The sequence below is a fragment of the Pollicipes pollicipes genome, unplaced genomic scaffold (assembly GCF_011947565.3).
Source record: "Pollicipes pollicipes isolate AB1234 unplaced genomic scaffold, Ppol_2.1 Scaffold_4881;HRSCAF=5763_pilon_pilon_pilon, whole genome shotgun sequence".
NCBI classification, from domain to species: domain Eukaryota; kingdom Metazoa; phylum Arthropoda; class Thecostraca; order Pollicipedomorpha; family Pollicipedidae; genus Pollicipes; species Pollicipes pollicipes.
Window position 1 is genome coordinate 20,179,559 of NW_023596576.1, and position 18,878 is coordinate 20,198,436.

General features: G+C 56.5%; 1 protein-coding gene and 1 long non-coding RNA gene across 2 annotated transcripts in view; one reads left to right on the top strand and one right to left on the bottom strand.

Annotated features, from left to right (window-relative positions):
* Positions 1–5,822, top strand: part of LOC119100098 (unconventional myosin-Vb) — a 94,361-nt gene extending 88,539 nt beyond the window's left edge. Inside the window, exons 28-36 of the mRNA XM_037223212.1 lie at positions 259–404; positions 1,446–1,481; positions 1,588–1,674; positions 2,255–2,363; positions 2,813–2,886; positions 3,366–3,500; positions 3,942–4,073; positions 4,292–4,411; positions 4,874–5,822. Of these exons, the coding sequence (XP_037079107.1) occupies positions 259–404; positions 1,446–1,481; positions 1,588–1,674; positions 2,255–2,363; positions 2,813–2,886; positions 3,366–3,500; positions 3,942–4,073; positions 4,292–4,411; positions 4,874–4,999 (965 nt within the window). The 3' untranslated portion in view covers positions 5,000–5,822. The remainder of the gene's footprint in view (positions 1–258; positions 405–1,445; positions 1,482–1,587; positions 1,675–2,254; positions 2,364–2,812; positions 2,887–3,365; positions 3,501–3,941; positions 4,074–4,291; positions 4,412–4,873) is intronic.
* A 652-nt stretch (positions 5,823–6,474) lies between these two features.
* LOC119100783 (uncharacterized) lies at positions 6,475–7,473 on the bottom strand. The gene is made up of 3 exons (XR_005094464.1): positions 7,434–7,473; positions 7,046–7,180; positions 6,475–6,652 (listed from the first exon to the last, which is right to left on the bottom strand). It is a non-coding gene; the product is annotated as an uncharacterized LOC119100783 (long non-coding RNA).
* Positions 7,474–18,878: the final 11,405 nt, after the last annotated feature.

Genomic DNA, 18,878 nt, shown 5'->3' on the forward strand with positions numbered 1-18,878 from the left:
GAGCGCACACACACACACACACCACACCACACACACACACACACACACACACACACAACACACACACACACTCACTCACTACTCTCTCTTTCTCTCCTCTCACCACAGTGCACCCTGTTCTCTTCTGACTATGTGTTCTGTCGACAGGCGACGAGTGACCTGTGCTGTTCTGTTCGGTGATCTGTCTGTTGTGCCGTTCTGAGCCGCGCTTTGTGGGCTGGGTGGCACGCTCTGACCGGCCGCCCTGCCCGCCGACAGGCGCCGAGCCCGGTGCTGAGCTGCTAGAGGGGCCGCAGCAGGAGGGCCCCGCCATGCCCGTCATCCGGCACAAGAGCGTCGACTACGTCGGCATGTTCGAGTACAAGAAGGAGGACGAGGAGGCCCTCATCCGCAGTCTCATCTCGGTGGGCACCACGCTCAGCGGTCCGCCCAGTCCACGGGCCGGCTGCTTATGGGCAGTTTTCCCGCACTCGAGGAGATGCCATGTTTTAGTTCTGCTATACAGTTCGGTATGATTCAGTGGAATCTGCCTAACCTGTATTCGGCACTTACCGAGAACTGTTATGTGTAAGCCTGTTTCGCTGCCGCAGACATCACGCGTGGCGCCTCTGTGTGCTTGAAGCAGGACCAGAGTTATTTTCCGGGCAGTGTCCATCTGTGCATGTGCCGACACCCTGCTGTGCATCCCACTCGCCACACTTGCGGCGCTGCTGTGGCGGCCTCAGCCAACTGACCAGCCGGCCGGGGTCGGCCGGTCATGGCTGCTCTGTAGGGCTCTGTGCTGCGGCGCTGTGCTGAGGCGGTGTCCTGGGTCGTTGTGTGTGTGGTGGGTCTGGCGGGATTACTTCGTGTTGGTCTTATGAATGCTCTCACTTGACATATTCACTTGACCTATTTGCTTGAGTGGTTGTGTTGAAGTCAGGTTCTTTCTTGAGCGTGCCTCGTTGTGTGGACCGCGTCTCGCAAGCTTTTCAGATGTTAGGATAGTTGTTTACCGAGCTCGAGAGTTCAGTGGTACCGAACTGTCCGTGCCAGGTCTGGCAACGATATGACGCCGCGGTCCAGCTGAACATTGTCTTCTCGATGGAAGACAGTCGTCTGTTAGGGGATGAATTATGGCGTAGCTGCTCGGCGATAAGTCCTGCTGCTCACGTGCTGCGACTGTGACGGTTGCCGTGACTGTGACATGACCTGTCGGCATGAGTGTCGCGGTCACCGTCGCCGCGACTGGGACCGGAGCCTGGGAGCGGGGCTCAGGATCGGTGACTCGGGGGTTGAGCTCCTTCGCCAGACACACGGCTGGGCCGTCGTCGCGACCGTCACGTGTTTCCGCGACTGTAACCGCGACTGTTGCCGAGACTGTCTCGACGACCTGTGACCCGTGACCGGTGTCGCAGCCGATGTTGTGCTGGCGATGGCTGGTGAATTCACCCTCGGTCCGCCAGACCTGCGACCGAAGACGGCGGCCGTCCTGCTGCCCGGCCTGCCCGCCTACATCTTGTTCATGTGCATTCGACACACGGACCATGTCAACGACGACGAGAAGGTTGCGCCGCCTGACTGACGGCCGCCATCAACGGCGTCAAGCGCGTGGTGACGAAGCGACGCGACGACGCCGACTCGCTCGTCATGTGGCTGGCCAACGTGTGCCGCCTGCTGCACCAACCTCAAGCAGTACAGCGGCGACGTGGTGAGCGGGACGGGACGGGACGGGACGGGACGGGACGGACGGGACGGGACGGGGACGGGACCGGGGACGGGGACGGGGACGGGGACGGGGACGGGGACGGGGACGGGGACGGGGACGGGAAGGGGACGGGGACGGGGACGGGGACGGGGGACGGGGACGGGGACGGGGACGGGGACGGGGACGGGGACGGGGACGGGACGGGGACGGGGACGGTACGGGGACGGGGACGGGACCGGGACTGGGGACCGGGACCGGGACCGGACCGGGACGGGACGCAACGGGACGCTTGCTGGCATGTGTGAAGCTTACGTGGAGGTGAAGTGGTATCTGAGCATGGGAGGCAAAGTATCCAAACGGTGGACGCGTGGACTAACTGCTGTGCGAGTGCCGGTCCAGTTATTTAATAAGGATGTGGTTGCATTTTGTCTGTTGCATGTAACCTTCTACCGTGATCCTTATGAAAGGTATGCACACTTAGGGCATTGCTTTTCCGGACACAATGTTGGTTAGGCGTGATTCCGCCCGTCTGCCACATCATTCACGTTCAGTTTTGTTGCGTGCCAGGCGTTCCAGTCGGAGAACACTGAGAAACAGAACGAGCAGTGTCTGAAGAGCTTCGACCTGTCCGAGTACCGCCAGGTTGCTCTCCGACGTCGCAATGTGGATATACCAGGTACGCGGTCTCCCGGCTCGGCCCGTCTGCGGATGTGCCGGGTGCGCTTGCCTTGACCCCTCGAAAGTGGCGTGCGAATGTGTCACGTACGCTGGCCTCCCGTCTGACGCAGCCGTGTGGGCTTATACCTCGTGGACCCGACCAGGCCCTCTGAACCTACCTGGCCGCCGTGCGCGTCAGCAGGGGGTCAGGCGGCTGGGGGGGGGGGGGGGGGGAGCGCATGCAGACGATGGTGATGAACTAACCCGCCATCCTGTGCGGCAGCTGGTGATCAGCTGCTGGAGGAGCGCGTGCAGCCGGTGGTGGTGGCCGGCCGTGCTGGAGCACGAGGCCCATCGCCGGCCTGACGGGTCGGGCCGGCCGGCATCCGCGGTCGTGCCGGCTCCTCGTCCCGCCAGCTGGAGAGCCCCCGTGAGCAGCGAGCACGCCCTGGACGCCCTGATGGCCAGGCCTGCGCAAGATCTACCGCACGCTCTGCGAGCTCGGCGTCGACCCGGAGATCACGGCGCAGGTCTTCAAACAGGTCAGCGGGGGGCCGCCACTGCACGCGGCGGCCGGGCCCCGGCGCTCATTGGGGAGGCGGCGGCTGCAGGCGGAACACGGCGTCACGTTGGGCCACGGACCGGTGCGGGCCGGCGGGAGGCAGTCAAACCCAGAACGTCCGGCTTCCGCGTCCAGCTGGGGAGGACTGTGGCATGCCCCGTCATGCAGTCTACGTGTGACTCGCGCGTGTCAATCGGCTTGGTTTCTAAGCAGACGCGGTGTAGTCTAGGAGTATTTGGTACCTGGAAAAGGTCGTGTATGCAGGTGGAAACGTCTGTTTGACATGCCCACAGCTGTCTTCAGGACTGGGAAGTTCCGTGTTTCTGCCTGTGATGTGACATATGGCGAGGATAGCTGAGCTGGCGCGTGCTCAGTAGCGGGCTGTCGAGCAGCGTCTGGCTGTCGGCCTGCCGACGCCGCACGCCTCTGATGCTGACTGTTCTCCGTCCCTCTCTCCAGCTGTTCTACTCGATATGCGCGCACTCGCTGAACAACCTGCTGCTGCGCAAGGAGCTGTGCCACTGGACCAAGGGCATGCAGATCCGCTACAACCTCTCGCACCTGGAGCAGTGGTGCAGGGACAACCGGCTCCACGTGAGGCGTGACCCCTGCCATCCCTCTCCGGCGGCCGCAACGGCGAGGGGCAGGACTGTGGTCTCACTGGTGACGTCGCATTTTCCACCCCTGTCAATCCTTCGGCCAGGGGAATCGATATACGGTTTGGGGGCGGCACCTTTGGGCGCCGGGCACAGCCTAAACCGGGCGGCTTGAGCCTGCCCGGGCCCCGCCCGGGTACTGGTTGTTAAGCGCATTATTGGCCTCCATTCGCCGGGAAAAACGCCAGTGGGATAGATGTTGCGACGAGGCTATCACGAGCTGAAGCATTGCGACACACATGCATCACGCACTGACTTCTCCGTTGCCAATGCTTGGTCGGCACTGGTCGAACGTTTGCCGTTCGGTGGTGCCGTGCAGCCCATGATGTGTGACGCCACGCGGCCGGTCGCCGCTGACGCCCGCCCTCGCCGCCGGCAGCAGGACCAGGAGACGGGCGTCATGGACACGCTGCAGCCCATCATTCAGGCGTCGCAGCTGCTGCAGGCGCGCAAAACCGAGGAGGACGTGTCGCGTGTTTGCGACATGTGCGACAAGCTCACCTCTCCCCAGGTGGGTGGCGGGTCCGCCGCGCCGCCGACACCCGCTCTGACGGGCCGGGACGTGGCCCGGCCTGGCGCGCGCCGCTGGCTGGCGGTGTTCAGCGGGAGAGTGGGGTCGCGCCGACAGACGGACGGTCTGTGGCGGCCCTCGCTGGCCGGGGCCTGGGCCGCGCGCGGATTGGCTGTCGGCGTCAGCTGAGCCCACTAACGGGCCTCCCGGTGCCGCAGATCATCAAGATCCTGAACCTGTACACGCCGGACGAATACGAGGAGCGCGTACCGATCAGCTTCATTCGCAAGGTTCAGGACCATCTGCAGAAGCACCGCGAGCCGGACACGGACAGCTCGGTCAGTGGCGGGCTGCGTCAGGCGCCACCGCCTCCACTCGGCTGGTGGTGACCTCTGCTGCATCTGTCGCGATGATAGATGTGATAGTGGGAAGTGGGTTGTGGTGGGAGGGGGAGATAGAATGCAAGGTTGCAATGTTCTGTTGGGTGCTTGACTGCGATGTTACTAGATTGTTGATGACTACTCGTATTTTGTGAGAAAGTGCTCCCGCCAGTCTAGTGAAAATATCGTGTGCACCCAGTTTTGTCTTCAATGTAAACGTGGCTTACAAAGTGGTTTCGGCTCCCAGGTGTCCATGGGCGATGGCATCCGTTTGTGGTAGATTAGTGCTGATTGCGCCGCTGTCTCAGTGGCGGGCCTCAGGACACTGTGTCGGGCTGTGGCACTGTTGGTGTGTAGGCGCACCCGCCGGCCGCCGCCCGCTCGTCTGACGTCACGGCTGACGTCACGGGCTCGTTGCAGGCGCGGCTGCTGATGGACACCAAGTTCGCCTTCCCCGTGCGGTTCCCGTTCAACCCCTCCAACATCCGGCTAGAGGACATCGAGATCCCGGACATCCTCAACTTGCCCATGCTGAAGAAGTTGTGAGCCGCTTACTGCGCCTACTGCGGTGGAGTCGGCTCCGGGACGGCGCCGACCGAGAGATGGCGCCGTCGGCCCGCCGCCGCCGCCCGGGCGGAGGGCACTGCGCCACGCACGAGCGCGACAGGCGGTCACCACGCCGGCCGGTGCTGACGGGCGGCCGCGGCCCGGCTGGCCCGCGCCGATACGCCTGGGGTGTGTACCGAGGGGGAAATTACGCCGGCCCGGCGGCGGGCGCGCCAATCGGCTCGGGCAGGCAACTATTTATGTCTATTTATGTTCTTTGTTATCGATAGCTTTATCATGGTTTGTTGATTTTGCGGAGGATCAGCTTCAGGTCTGTGGCAATACTGTCGACGGCTGCTCTGCTCGCACGGGTGCTGTGCGAGTCGGCAGTGCGGCGCGTGTCTGGCCAGCGGTGCTCCGCAACGGGCAGCTAATTCACGGGATTCCACGACCCCGGCGGGCGTCAGCGATGTATGTTTCCCTCGTCTGCAACGGTCGACGATTCAGTTACGGTCACAATTGGAGCGCTTTTATGATTGGCATGTGATTTGACTCGCCGCGTGGCGCGGTCCGCCGCGTCGGCGTCGTCTCGTGCCTCTCCCGGCACGTTCAACGTGACATTCCTTACGATGTGATAGCTGCTCTTTTAGAGATCCCGCCCTCGTTTCGTGTTGCCCGCGCGGTGTCTACTTAGGCCTGCGTCGTTCAGCTCGGTTGGCGCGCGGACGCCAGCGGTCGGCGCCGTTGTTTTGTAACTGCCGGTCGGTGCCGGGGCCCTCCGCGTTAGCCTGCCGCTATGTAGTGGAATATACATGTGCTGCGAGACCGGCCTGTGCAGGCGGCGCGCGGTCGGCAGCGAAGACGCCCAGGCGGCGGCCAGCAGCACAGGCGGGCATGGTAGCCCCGTGACGGGTACGTGAGCCGAGGTGGCCACTGCACTGGTGACAGCCCATTCCTGCCGCTCGGTGAAACGGGGAGCGGAGGGCATTCTGCGGCGCATGAAGGCAGGCGAGGGGATGGAACATGTGGCAGGGTGTGGGACGCAAGTTGTGGCAACTCCAACTTGTCCGTCTCCTGCGCGTCTATCAAAGCGTGCCAAAATATCGGCCAGAACGGATGATAACACCTTTCTGCGAGCTGTCTGCACGTGCCAGTGACTGTCCAGCCGCCACAGACGTCCGACGGTTCGGCGTCTGACCTGGCCAGCTGCTTAATGCGACCACGCGGCGCCTGACAGGTCACAAGCGAACGATGATGGGCGCGTCTCCCGCTCAGCTCGTCATGTGTCGCCACGCCTGCAGCCGCCGGCGAGACAGGGGGCGGCGCGAGTCTGTGTGCTCGGGCGGTGCCGGGTGGGCACGTTCGCGGGCGTCCTGACGGGCCCCGCTGCCCACAGCCTCGTCAGTCCGGCCACCAGAATCACACACGCCAGACGTTCGCAGAGAGCTGTATTCGTTTGGCCGCGCGCACCACCTCAGCCGCTCGAGCACCGGTGTCGGGGGGAGAGCTTCTACCTGGCGCCGAGGTCGGTCGCGGTCCAAACAGGGCTCCAGCTCCTGCTGCCGCTCCTGCTAGCGGCGGCAGCTGGTGCGGCCGTTTAGGGTTCAGCCCGGGTCTCAGCCGCGCGGAACCTCGTCGCACAGTACTCTTCCTCTGAAAGGGAGCGGGCGGAACGGCAGATCAGATACGCAGACGTGATCTCGCGGGCGCGTCAGACAATGCTCAGTCAGGGCCGGCCGGCCGCCCAAAACTAGCGCTTCGTTGGGCCCAACAGTTCTGCCTGTCGCCTCTGTAGGCTTCTGGTGTCGCAGAGATAGAGGGTTGCAGGGAACGCCGGCTGTTCCGCGTTTCGCCAACTGAAGCCGCGTCTCGTGACGATTAATCCTCGCCTGGACGGCATCACTCCTGATTTGAGAAACACAAAGATTTCGGAAATTGCGCGGCTGCAGTCGGACACAAAGATGCCTCATCAGAAAGCAAGCATTCGTTCACTTGGCGCCGGCCGACCAACCCGAGCTTGGGCCGGTGGGTGGCCGCGGCACTAACCTGTTTTGCAGCCGACGGTGTAGTAGTCTCCGATGTAACCGTGCCGACACATACACCGGTAGCTGCCGAACGTGTTCATGCAGAGCACGCGCTCGCTGCGGCACTCGTTTCGCTCCAGCCGGCACTCATTGACATCTGGAAAGGCACGCGTGGCCGAAATGGTGAAGCGGGTGAGCCGACCGGGGTGCGTGTCCTTGTAAACATGCATACGTGCTCTATGCTTCTACGTCGCTATGTGTCATTTCAGTGCAGGTACATGTCATCTCGGTAAAGGCAAGCACAGGAGGGCGCATTTCCCATTTTGTGCCGAATGGAGCATCACCTGAGCTGAACTGTGTGCTGGTCAGCTCAGACGTTACTATTGGACCCAAGCTGGTGCGAAACTGACCTCCACAGCGGCGGCCATCCCACTGCCAGCCGACCGGACAGTGCAGCGTGGGCGGAGCGTACCCTGCGTCAGACGGCATAGGTCGGCATAGGTCAGACGGCATAGGTCACGACACGGGTGCACTACGGCACGGCGCGGTCTGATGAAATGATCCGCGTTAGCATCAATAGAAATACCAGACAAGTTTGTGTTAGACGCGAATTGATTTGTGCCAAGATATTAAATGCAATGATTTTCAAAAATATTACCAATACTTACATAATTTGGCGACTAATAATATTTTTGATCGCCAATAACCACGTAAAGAGACCGACCAGAACCTTCGCCAGTGCAGGACAATCGAAAAACGCGCTGACGAAGTGCTGCTTTTGAGCAGTCATGGTTACAATAGTTGAAAAGAAAGCGACGCAACGTTATGTAGCAGCGAGTTTGAACCTCCCTGAAAAAACGTCATATGATCGATCACGGCACAAGAATACCGCATCTGACGTCTATTTTACATCACCCTATCTCCGAGGCCAAATCATTAATATTACGTGTCATTTAAGGTCATATTCTAGTTCAAATGACACAGCCCCACATCATCCAAACGTTGCCGGCTGATTTCGGACTTTTCAGCGTTAGACTATTCACCGGCGCAGGAACTAGCATCCGTCAGAATTCTGACCTTTCCAGGTCACATTTTACGAGCGCGTAAGAGAACATAGCGTGTATTCGCCCGGACCCGTCCAAAAAACCGACTGGCGCATGCGAACGTCGGGTCCCTGCCGCCGCCTCAGCGGTCGACCCTTCACCCCCGGCGGATCGGGAGACCCGTGGTCAGGCGACGCCCCCCGGCACCCAGCCAGATGCAGAGCTCGGAAGACAGCGAGGGCGAGGGCGCACACCCGCACAATCACACCACACTTCCACCTGATCGCAAGCAATCATGCCACTCTACCAATGTACAACCACTCATAATCGTCAATGAGATCGGTAGGGGCACTGAAGCCGTACGACTCGGCTGGTTGCCGGCGAGCGCGACCGCTCCTCAGCGGTTCCCGTGACCCTCTCTCCTTGTGGAGGATCCGACCGAGGCGGTGGTAGCGCCGCACCGTTGCTGAACACGAACACGAACAAGTCATGTTTCCGCACACCGCACTCATCCAATTCATGCTCACCACAGCACAATGATTGAGAATTCGTACTGCCGCTCGACACTTCAGCGCGATCGTTCCACGTTAGCAATGGACACTCAGCAGGTTACGCGAATGACGGGCTCGGTGGCACGGCAGGCGGATCTGAACCGCCCCCCCCCCCCCCCCGTGTAATCATGATTCGATGCAATGTTCGTCATCGGCAGCGTGCCTGTGTCGTCCCCAAACTCCTCACCCGCACCAGGCATTCGGCTCCCGTCCGAGCCTTTCCGCGGGTTCCGGCGCCGCAGGCACCGCACGTGCCAGGGCGTGCCGTCGGCCTCAACCACCTGGTCCGACACGACCCGCGTAACTACGCCCTGGCGCGACACATCGGTATACCGCGTGGCGGGCCCCCGGCGCCGCATCCACACCGCATCGCCGACGCGAAATGACGATGAGACGGGTTCCTGCATCAGCGGCGGCGCGGGTTCGGCAGCGCGCTGGGTATTCGGCAGGTCAGCACCGCCTGCGCGAAATACCCGCGCCATCGGCGTGCTTAGCGAGTTAGCGCCGTCCCGCGAAGTTGCACTGCAACGATGCACCGCTCCACTGACTGAGCACCGTTGCGGGCGACCATCACATTTATAGTTCGGTGGTGGCGCTCCACGATTTCGTTGCCGCCGGCCTCGTGCGCCGCGCGAAATCACAGCCGAAACCCCCACTTCGCGGCGAATACAGCCATTCGCCGGCTCCGAAATTCAGTGGCATTGACCAGCAAAAGCTCAGCCGGGGCGCCACGTTCTAGGAACACTCGATGCAGATGATCCGTTACTTCCGCAGCGTCAGACCGTCGTAGTGCGCTCCAAATGCTGCACCGGGGCGGCCCGCAGTCTACGATCGTGAGGTAGAGGCGGCCTTGGCAATGGGTCACGTCGATCGCGAGTCGGGTCCATGTTGTCGGGACACCGAGTGAGCCAGACCGCCAGCGAGTCGACGCAGGGTCAATCGAACGGCACACATCGCACTGACTGACAACGGCTCGCACGTCGGCCCGTGCCACGTGTCCGCCGAGGTCCCGCCTGGCGTACCACAGGGACCGGCGGATCCCCTGGTGCCACGTCCGTTCGTGTATGCTTTTAATCCGGACACGAACGTCGCTTGCCGTTGGCTCGTGAACGGCTTCTTGGTCCACCGGGGCACCGCAACTTCTTCCGGCCCGATAGTTGCGGACACCGAAGTCGCATCTCGCGAGGGTGCCGTGAAACATTTTGGCGTGGCGGCTGCTGCGGCTGAAGTCGCATCTCGGGGCTCGGCTCGCAGCCAGGTCTGGGGAACTCGGGTGAGCGAGTCGGCAGGATTGTCTTGTGACCGCATCAGCTGGAGGGTCACCGAGAGCTGGAACTCGTCGACCAACTGTCGCATGAGGCCAATCCTGCGTCTGATCAGCATCAGCACTGTCGGCGCTCCAGACGCAGCTGCAAGCACGCTTTTCTCAGGTCGACCACGGCCAACCGGGCACCACGCTGGCGCCAGTGGCGCAACTGCTCGGCGCACACGTCAGCGTCCGCGGTGGGCCCGGTCACATGCCGGTTGAGTTCGCAGTAGTCCAACACCGGCCTGACCTTCCCCTTGTGCGGCTGTTGAACTGCCATCAAGGGAATCAGGCCCCGAGCCGGCCCGTCCTCTTGCTCGTCATAGGGCCGGAGCCATCCGTTCGTCATTCACTCAGCCAACTCGCGGTCGTGGGTCTCTCGTGCTTCAGCCGGCACAGCGTATTCACTCACGTCGTTCCCCAGACGTTCGGGACCACGTCCATGCGCCCACTTCCACGCCACACTCCAGTGAGCGCCGTCGAACCGAGCCGTGAAATCCGCCGCTTCCAACGCCAGTGAGCTTCGCGTGCCGCTGCCCGGCGCCGCCACGCCGCATGCCGGCTCGTCACTTGCCGACTCCGGCGCCTCCTGCGTTGCCGCACTCAGCTGCACGTCAGTCGGGGACCGAACACTGATGCCTCCTAACGCGGTGATGCCGGACATGCCGATCAGCACGTACAACCCCGATGGACGATCTGGGACCACCAGCTTCGCGAGCATTACTTGCTTGCCTCTAGTCGAACGTCACCTGGGCGGTGCCCACGCACCGCAACACTCCATCGTTCACCGTTCGCATCTTGACCGCGCACGGGCGCCACGTGCGGTAGCAGCTCACGTGAACCAGGGTGTCCGTACATCCCGTGTCGAACAGGGCACGCCGGGGGCGCTGGTCCGCCAGCAGTGTCACGACTGGTAGAGCACGCGCTACTGCTCGGAGGACTGCGCTGGCGCCAACGCAGCCCCCCTGCCCGCTTGGGCACCACACCACAGCGCCGGACACTGCCGTGTCGTCCCGGCTGGCGCCACACCACAGGGCGTCAGTTATAATACAATGTTCAAGTTCATGCAATGAGAAAAAAACTGATCTAAAAAATCCGAAATCGGTCGGCCGGTAACTTTTGGGTGGGACGGAGAACTTTATCTAATTTTGAATTTGACCTTGAACGTTAGGTAATATTGCGAAATAGACTTCAGATTCGGTGTGCTCGTGCCATAAATGACCACTTTCGCATTTCGAGCGAATTCTGAAATTGTCGCTAAAAAGTCACTGGATATGTTGATAATTTCCCGGACATCGTGACGCTTCACTTCTCCAAATATCCTCCAGCCCGTAGGATGGCCGCTGGTGCGGCGGCCGTCTGTGCTGTACCTGGCGGCCGGAACCTGGGCATGGGCACACCGAGCGGCGTCATCTCCTCGGCGAGCGGCCCGTCGTGGCTCACCAGCCAGCCGGAGGTCTGCTGGTCCTGCTGAGCGGCAGTCGCGGCCGCCAGCAGCGGCAGCCACAGCAGGGTCGCCGCCTGTCAACAGCGCCGGACACTGCCGTGTCGTCCCGGCTGGCGCCACACCAGTGGTCGCCCCGGCCTGATGGCTGGGGGGGGGGGGGGGGGGGGTATGGCAGCCCGACCAACAGGCTGGAGAAAGGCAGTCTCTAGATGACTTGTTTCTCGCAGATTGGGCAAACTCATCCGTGTCCCCCCCCCTCGCTCCCTCCCTCCGTCCAGCATGGGGGCCGCCGTTTCCAACTGACCAGCACACGCAATATCATTTTCTGCACTCTGTTTTGCATCGCCATTGTAGTCATATAGTCGTGCGTGTTTCGTTATAAAAGTGCTCCGTGGATGGCAACAATTAGAAACCGACAGCGCGTTTGTAAAGGGATCATGGCAATCAGACTTCCGTGGGCGAACGTCCGACGCTGTAAATTCTGCGTAGAATGGGCCCGAGCTGTCAACGGACGGGTGGTGCCGTTTTCGTTTGTCCCCTACTACGGCGCACATCCGGGGCCGTTCATTCCGACTCACCCGTCGCCGCCTGCTGAGGGTCATGGCGGGCGCTGCTAAACCGACAGAGGATCCACCGGCGCACGGCCCCGGAGGCGCAGACGGACGCCACTCGCCAGCAGCAGCACGCGTTGTCGGCCGGCCGCCGGACCGAAGCGCTCTGCGCGCTCCGTGCCAGCCGCGGCTGACCGCCGGCCGTGGCCCTGGGGCGAGACGCCGGTCAAAGGGCAGTCGCCGCCGGCCCGCGACAGGAGCGTGCGGCGCGAGGGAAGTCGGACGGGATGCCGACTGGGGCGAGAAGCGGTCCTGAATCTGGCCCCTACGAATGCGCAGTTTTCTGCACCATGAGCGTGGCACAAAGCAGTGGTGTTAAAATAAGCGTGTAGTAACGCGCGAGCAAGCTAGATGCTTGGGAATCAGTTTTGTTAGGACAATGTCCTATTGCATGTTAGCATGAGCACCCAGTAAAACAAATATCACATTCCAGCGCTCAGCAATGAGGCCGTTGATTGGCATGTGCTGCTTCCCTCACTAGCGATTGCCTGCTAGCTGGTGTGTTCTCACCCAGCGCAGCACCAGCAGGGCGCCCATCTAGCACGGTCATGTTTCAAATGGTACCGAATATTGGTGCCAGGTGTTGCCTAATGAGTACAATCCACCTGGCATAAAATCAATGTCCTCTGACTTACGGGCTTAAGAGATATGCACCGATGGGTCTTCGTAGCTCGAGTTGTCATTGGTATGTTTTTGGCGTCGTATGACCCAAGATGATGCATGAAGTATTATCAAAGGCTACGCTTTCGGGATCACCAAGGCTCGTACAACGAAACTTGAACAAGGAATATTCACCTAGGTCGATGTGAAAAAGGTGACCTCTTGACACGGGCCATAGGTCAGCGTTTCAGCCTTGCATGGTTTCGCACCCAGTCTTATTATCTGATGTCTCATGAAATTTTTATTCTGCACATAGCTCCTTTCGTATGTTGCCTATTCCTTCCCCCCCCCCCCCGAAAACGCAAATATTCGAGCTTTCGATCAGTACCCTTTTCTTTTTACCTTATTTTTAAAAGATCAACAACCTTTCATTAGCTTTAAACACGGTTCTTTTGATTTATTTTTGCATTCGGGCGTCACCATGGGCGTAGGAACAGGGGGGCCAGGGAGGCCATGGCCCCCACTTTTCAAGGTGGAGGGCCAACAGTGTTAACCGGCCCCCCACCTTTCAGATTAAGGTTGTGTTTAGTTTACTTTTGCACCACATTTAAATATACATGCCCATTTACGTAGCTCACTAGCCATCTTTTTCAAGATACGTCGCCTTTTTCGTTTGCTTATTGGCAACCACTAAATGTCATAACCGCAGGCCGACGCCACGCGGCCTATGGAGACTGCAACGCCGGGCGTTTAGGCCGTTGTTGCTATGACTTGCGAGCGCGTATGTTCAAATCCATATTATATAGTTTTTATCAGTAATCATTTCTGACTGAATCCTGAACATTTTAAGACGAATACAGATTAGCCATGTTAATGCAAGCTTAAGACCCCGTTTGATCTACAATCTACGCTCAGGGATTCCTCAATATCTCTGAAGAAAACAGAACAACACGGAACTGGAACCTGTGTGACAATTATTGGACCACCTTTGGCGATCAGGGGTGTTTTTACGTCAATGAGGGTTCCTGTGCTGATCCGGGGCCAACTGAGTGGGTCGGAAGGCTTCCCTTGTCAGGGAGGGGGACAATGTGATATGATAATCCTTCCAATGGCCCCCGGATCCACCAGGAGATCCCGCCCCGTGTCGCTAGAATGACAGCCAGAAGACGCTCCGCGATGGGACGGGAGTAGCCCCTCAGCTTTTGACCGGAACCGGCTATGTGCCCTTGGTGTTCTACTCAAGGGGCCCTTGCCCGGAAGGAAATAATGGGCCTTATTATTGTGAGTATAGTGGTCTCATTATTATTGAATAGAGTAGGTCGAAATGAATTTTAAAAAAAACAAGGCCATCTCATGTTTGCCTAAGACCGTTCATTTTTTTCCAGAATGGATAAGTGAAAAAGTGCATCAAAAGGTTTGAACACGCCCGCCCGCAACCTAGAGAGCAAGAACAGCGATCGTCCGGGTTGCAGCTTCCGTAAAATCGAACAGCGTTAACCACAGCAAGTGTCACCAGACGGCAGACGCCGTAGTAATCTGTCTTCTGGGCAGATTAGTTGCTACAGAAACACGAAAAATAGAGAATCTACCTTTACTCTTCCAGTTCCACCACCAGATTCCAGCACCACTGCGCGGAGTTTTACGGGCCAATTTGCTCTTATCATCAGTCTAAAAATCGCACACGTGAAACCTGCGCCCAGACTGCTTTGAGCATGTAACATTTGATGTCCTGAAGCGTTCAAAGGTACTTTTTTAGACTCGTCCTTCATTTTCGTCCATCCGTTGGCCACGGCTCAGTATCAGGTGTTCAGCCGACACTGCGAGGCCTACGGAGACTGCAACGCCTAGCGTCGAGGTTTTTTAAAAACAAGATTTGCTAGTACGCATGCTCAAAATTATGTCACGTAGCCCTTATTAGTAACCAATTCAAGTGTTTGCAGGTAATTATTTCAGAATCGTTATCATTTTCGTCCACCGGTGGACCATGACGGAAAGTTCAACCACTGAGCCAACGCTCCGCGGACCACTGGAGACTGCAACGCCTGGTGTCGAGGTTTTTGTTGCTAAGATTTGCGAGCACGCATGCTAAAAACACGTTCTTTAAGCTTGTATCATTGATCGCTTCTGACTAAATATTTTACATTTCCAGACCAAACATAGTTTGGCCGATATTAATACACATTGCTGACCACTCGATCTACAAGCGAAATTTTCACCCTCAAATTTTGACAAAACATATCGATCTACAATCTACCTTCGCGATGTCCTCAATGTCTGTAGAGCGCAGATAAAACATTATGGAAAAGCTTCTGAGTTCTATCGGTTTAGAAGGGGTCCACTAAGCCATTGCAAATTAAGGACACCGGCTGATGTATTCTATACGGTCGTTGAACGCCTGATTTCTGCATTTTATTAACCTTAACACGCGCTCGGGTGGGGGGTCAAACTGACTCGCCCCCGAAGGTTTTTTCAGAATTGTTTCCGAACGGCCACGCAGCCACGCCATATATTGCACTAGCTGTAGACGATTGAATAGTGGATCGCTTGGCATCAAAAGCTGAGATTTACTTTACAAGGCCGCTGACCTATGGCAGGCCAAAATCAGGCCATGGTTTCAGCGAAGTCGACTTCTAGGGAGTCGTTCAATCTGATGCAACAATGGAATGTTAGACGAAGCCATACATCTCTGAGATGCTTTCTTAGGCAACACACATATTTCATGAACAAATTACGTTGACCTAAGGTCAGATATAAAGGTCAGACCAAGGTCAAAACCAACCTGTTCTATTACTTTAGAGGCTTGCTGTATAGGATAGTCTCTGGTGCTCATTTCGAATCTATCGACTGCAGGAAACACATTGCTACATTTTCCATGGACTTCTTACAGGTCAGAATAGGTCATTGACCTAAAATGAACTAGGTCAACATTTTTAAAAAAAGAAAAGTAGCTGCCTAGCGTAGTATTTCTCGCTTACTCCAATGCAAAACTCAGAACCGTCTTGTATGATTTTGGTCACCATGACCTTCAAAAGGTCAGACAACTTCACTGACCTTAACTGAGCATGTGAAGTTTTGCTTAGAGACAGTTATCTAGGTTATGGGAGCCCTTTGGAGACCAACCTGGAATTTGACCTTGTTTGACCTTATTCTATTCAAAAGTCATGGCCTAGGGACCCCAAATTTTGACCTAAGTGAGTTCACGTACAGGCCAATTGGTGTCTCTAGCTCTCTTAGTTCCTGAGATCTCAGGGATGCGAAACTGACCCCTACCTGAGCGAAGGATATCTAGCCGGCCACCCGGGCGTGTGTTCAAAATGTAAACATAATTTATTTCACGGTAGCCTCTGGTTTCTGTTTCCGGTTACCACGTACAAACAACAATGAAACGAAGAAAAACCGTATCTCTTGTTAACAAGTAAACTATATTCGGTGTATTTTTGTGGAGGGATCACCATAAACGTTTTTTTGTCAACTCTGTGTTCCTCTTGGCAAGGCTTGGTTACCCCCTGCCTACACACACACAAGCAGATCAAGTTATCTACGTTGGGGCGGGCAATTAAATGGCCGTTGGGCCATTTCATACCTAAAGTAGGCAGTTTCCCGGCGGCATTTTTCTGTTGCGGTGTGTTGTAAGGGAAAGATAATAAGGAAAAAGATACTGTTGCAAGTGTCGCAATACATGTTTTACAATCCCAGTTAGTGGCAATGCTGATCCAGAAATGTGCACCAAAGCAGTCATACCATCAGTTCGCCGTCAAGTCATTCGGAGACAGCCGGACCAGGACAGCTGCCACCGACGGCGGACGGGAGCAGGGCTCGGACAAGGAATATATGACAGAAGGGCCTCTATTTTGTAGCTTGGTTTTCAAAAGGAGATTCTCCAGTTCTATGACTTTTATCACGTGATTTTTGGCAGTTTCAAGCTTCTAATTTGTTTACGCCTAAAATGCTGACAAGTCTTATCTCTTGAAAAGCAGCCAGCGAATGAGGGCGCATGCAAAATCTGTTGTACTGTGAGCTATCGATTCACTTCCAAAACTCTCACCAGCCTATGTTCAGGCCATATTTTGGCATCTACCATGTGATGACAGATGCCTCCTCAATGGCCCAAAATGCCTACCCGCTCGTGGAATTTCGGCTCCCCAGGAAAGACAACGTTGAAATGGATGAATAATCTTGGGAGGCTGGATAACCTTATTTTCCGAATGGCATAGATGAAGCGGATAGGCAAGAGTGTGCACCGGTGCGAAACAGCTCTAACTGCATACCTAGAATAGCAGTCATTACGTTTGAATAAAGAGCGAAAACCTCCACTCTACCCCCCACCCCCACCCCACCCCCACCGTTCATCCGGCTTGTTTTCCAGAAAAGTTCCCTGAAGTATGCCCTGAGCTTAGCCCCTCCCCCACTTTTTGAAACGTTCATATGCCTACGGGACTTACCAAAGTGCGAGGGTTGTCTACCAACTGTCATGCCGCTCTGACGCACTCCAATGCTCAGATATCTTTACAGATTAGCACCAGCGGTATTTGGTTCATTGAATCAATATAATATCTATATATAATATATATATCATATATATATAATACCCCTAATGGACGTTCACAAGGTGGTGTGTGTGGTGTGTGTGTGTGTGTGTGTGTGTGTGTGTGTGTGTGTGTGTGTGTGTGTGTGTGTGTGTGTGTGGGTGTGTGTGTGTGTGTGTGTGTGTGTGTGTGTGGTGTGTGGTGTGTGGTGTGTGTGTGTGTGTGTGTGTGTGTGTGTGTGTGTGTGTGTGGTGTGTGTGTGTGTGGTGTGTGGTGTGTGTGTGTGTGTGTTGTGTGTGTGTGTGTGTGTGTGTGTGTGTGTGTGTGTGTGTGTGTGTGTGTGTGTGTGTGTGTGTGGGTGTGTGTGGTGTGTTGGTGTGGTGTGTGGTGTGTGTGTGTGTGTGGTGTGTGTGTGGTGTGTGTCTACAAACACATAACCGCGTGATGATCGCTAACCCAGGCTACGTCATGTGCTGAAAACCGTTTGGTCTGCTGAAATACAGATTAGGTCGGAGCTATGAGGTGGGAAAAAAGCTAAGCACCTGAACTGAGGTACAAGTCATGTCAGATCACGAGCTGCATCTCATGCAAGCAATGACAATGATGCATCCCCAGGAAGGAAATGTAAGGCCGAGTTCATTGGTGCCATCTGCTTCGTCGGATGATGCCTAGCCCAAAACTTATGCACACAATGATTGGATATGATCAGTTTCTGTCGCAATGCATTATTTTCTGGTCATTTTAACATGGGACCCAACGATCTAAAAAATCTTGAGCCGTTTCATTTTCTTTCAAAACGCTACAAACGTAGCAGAGCCTAGATAAGGGGGGGGGGGGAGGATATGCCTCTGCTTTTCACGGTGCATAAAAAATGTTGACCTCCGTAGGTCACCGCATGTCAGATCGATATTTGTTGTGTGCGTATGTAATGCGTGATGATAGCTTGGCAAGGCAAACTAATGTACTACAACCGATATCAGTCTGCTTTATTCGAATGTGCGCACCACGTAGTCAAAACCTTAAGCTGAAAAAGTTAAGACACCTAAACAGCTAAACTAAAAAAAGACAGCTAACCTGCAGTACAGGTCATGTCGGGTGACGTGATGACTTCACGCAAACAATTTTGAAACACACATCTTTAGAAAGGAGATGTGGTGTCGAGTTGAGTGGTGCCATTTGCTTGATCGAATAATGCCCAATTGTATCAATATCCGGTTATGACCAGTTTCTGCCGCAATGCATTATTTCCTGGTGACTGTAATGTGGGACTCATGGGGGCTTCCATATTACACGGGGCATGACAAACTTTGACCTGTAGAGGTCATCCCATGTCAGATCGATATTTGTTGTGTGCATATGTAACGCGTGATAATTGCCTAACGTGATGACACCTAGCCTTCCGAAACCCATTTCCAGGTCATGGGCCCTCGCCTCTGTAAGAGAAGTGCTACAGCACTATCTACTGGATGCATGAATGTAGCCCAGCTCCGTCGCAAGTGCTATTGTTTTTAACATATACCTCAGTACTGAAATATGCGCATGACTTACACTGCTTGTTCACGGTTGTGGCCGGTTCGTTTCGCATGGCCTTCAGGTCGAATGAGACGGGGCCGTTGCCTAATGACGTCACACCTACGCGAAATGGTAACACCAACGATTATTTTCGATGCCCCATATTTTTGCCAACCTTGGCAAACTTGTCAGCGTGGGAGCGAAGCGCGAGGATCCCGGGACCGGCGCGTGCTCCGTGCTATCTAGGATAGGTGTGGTT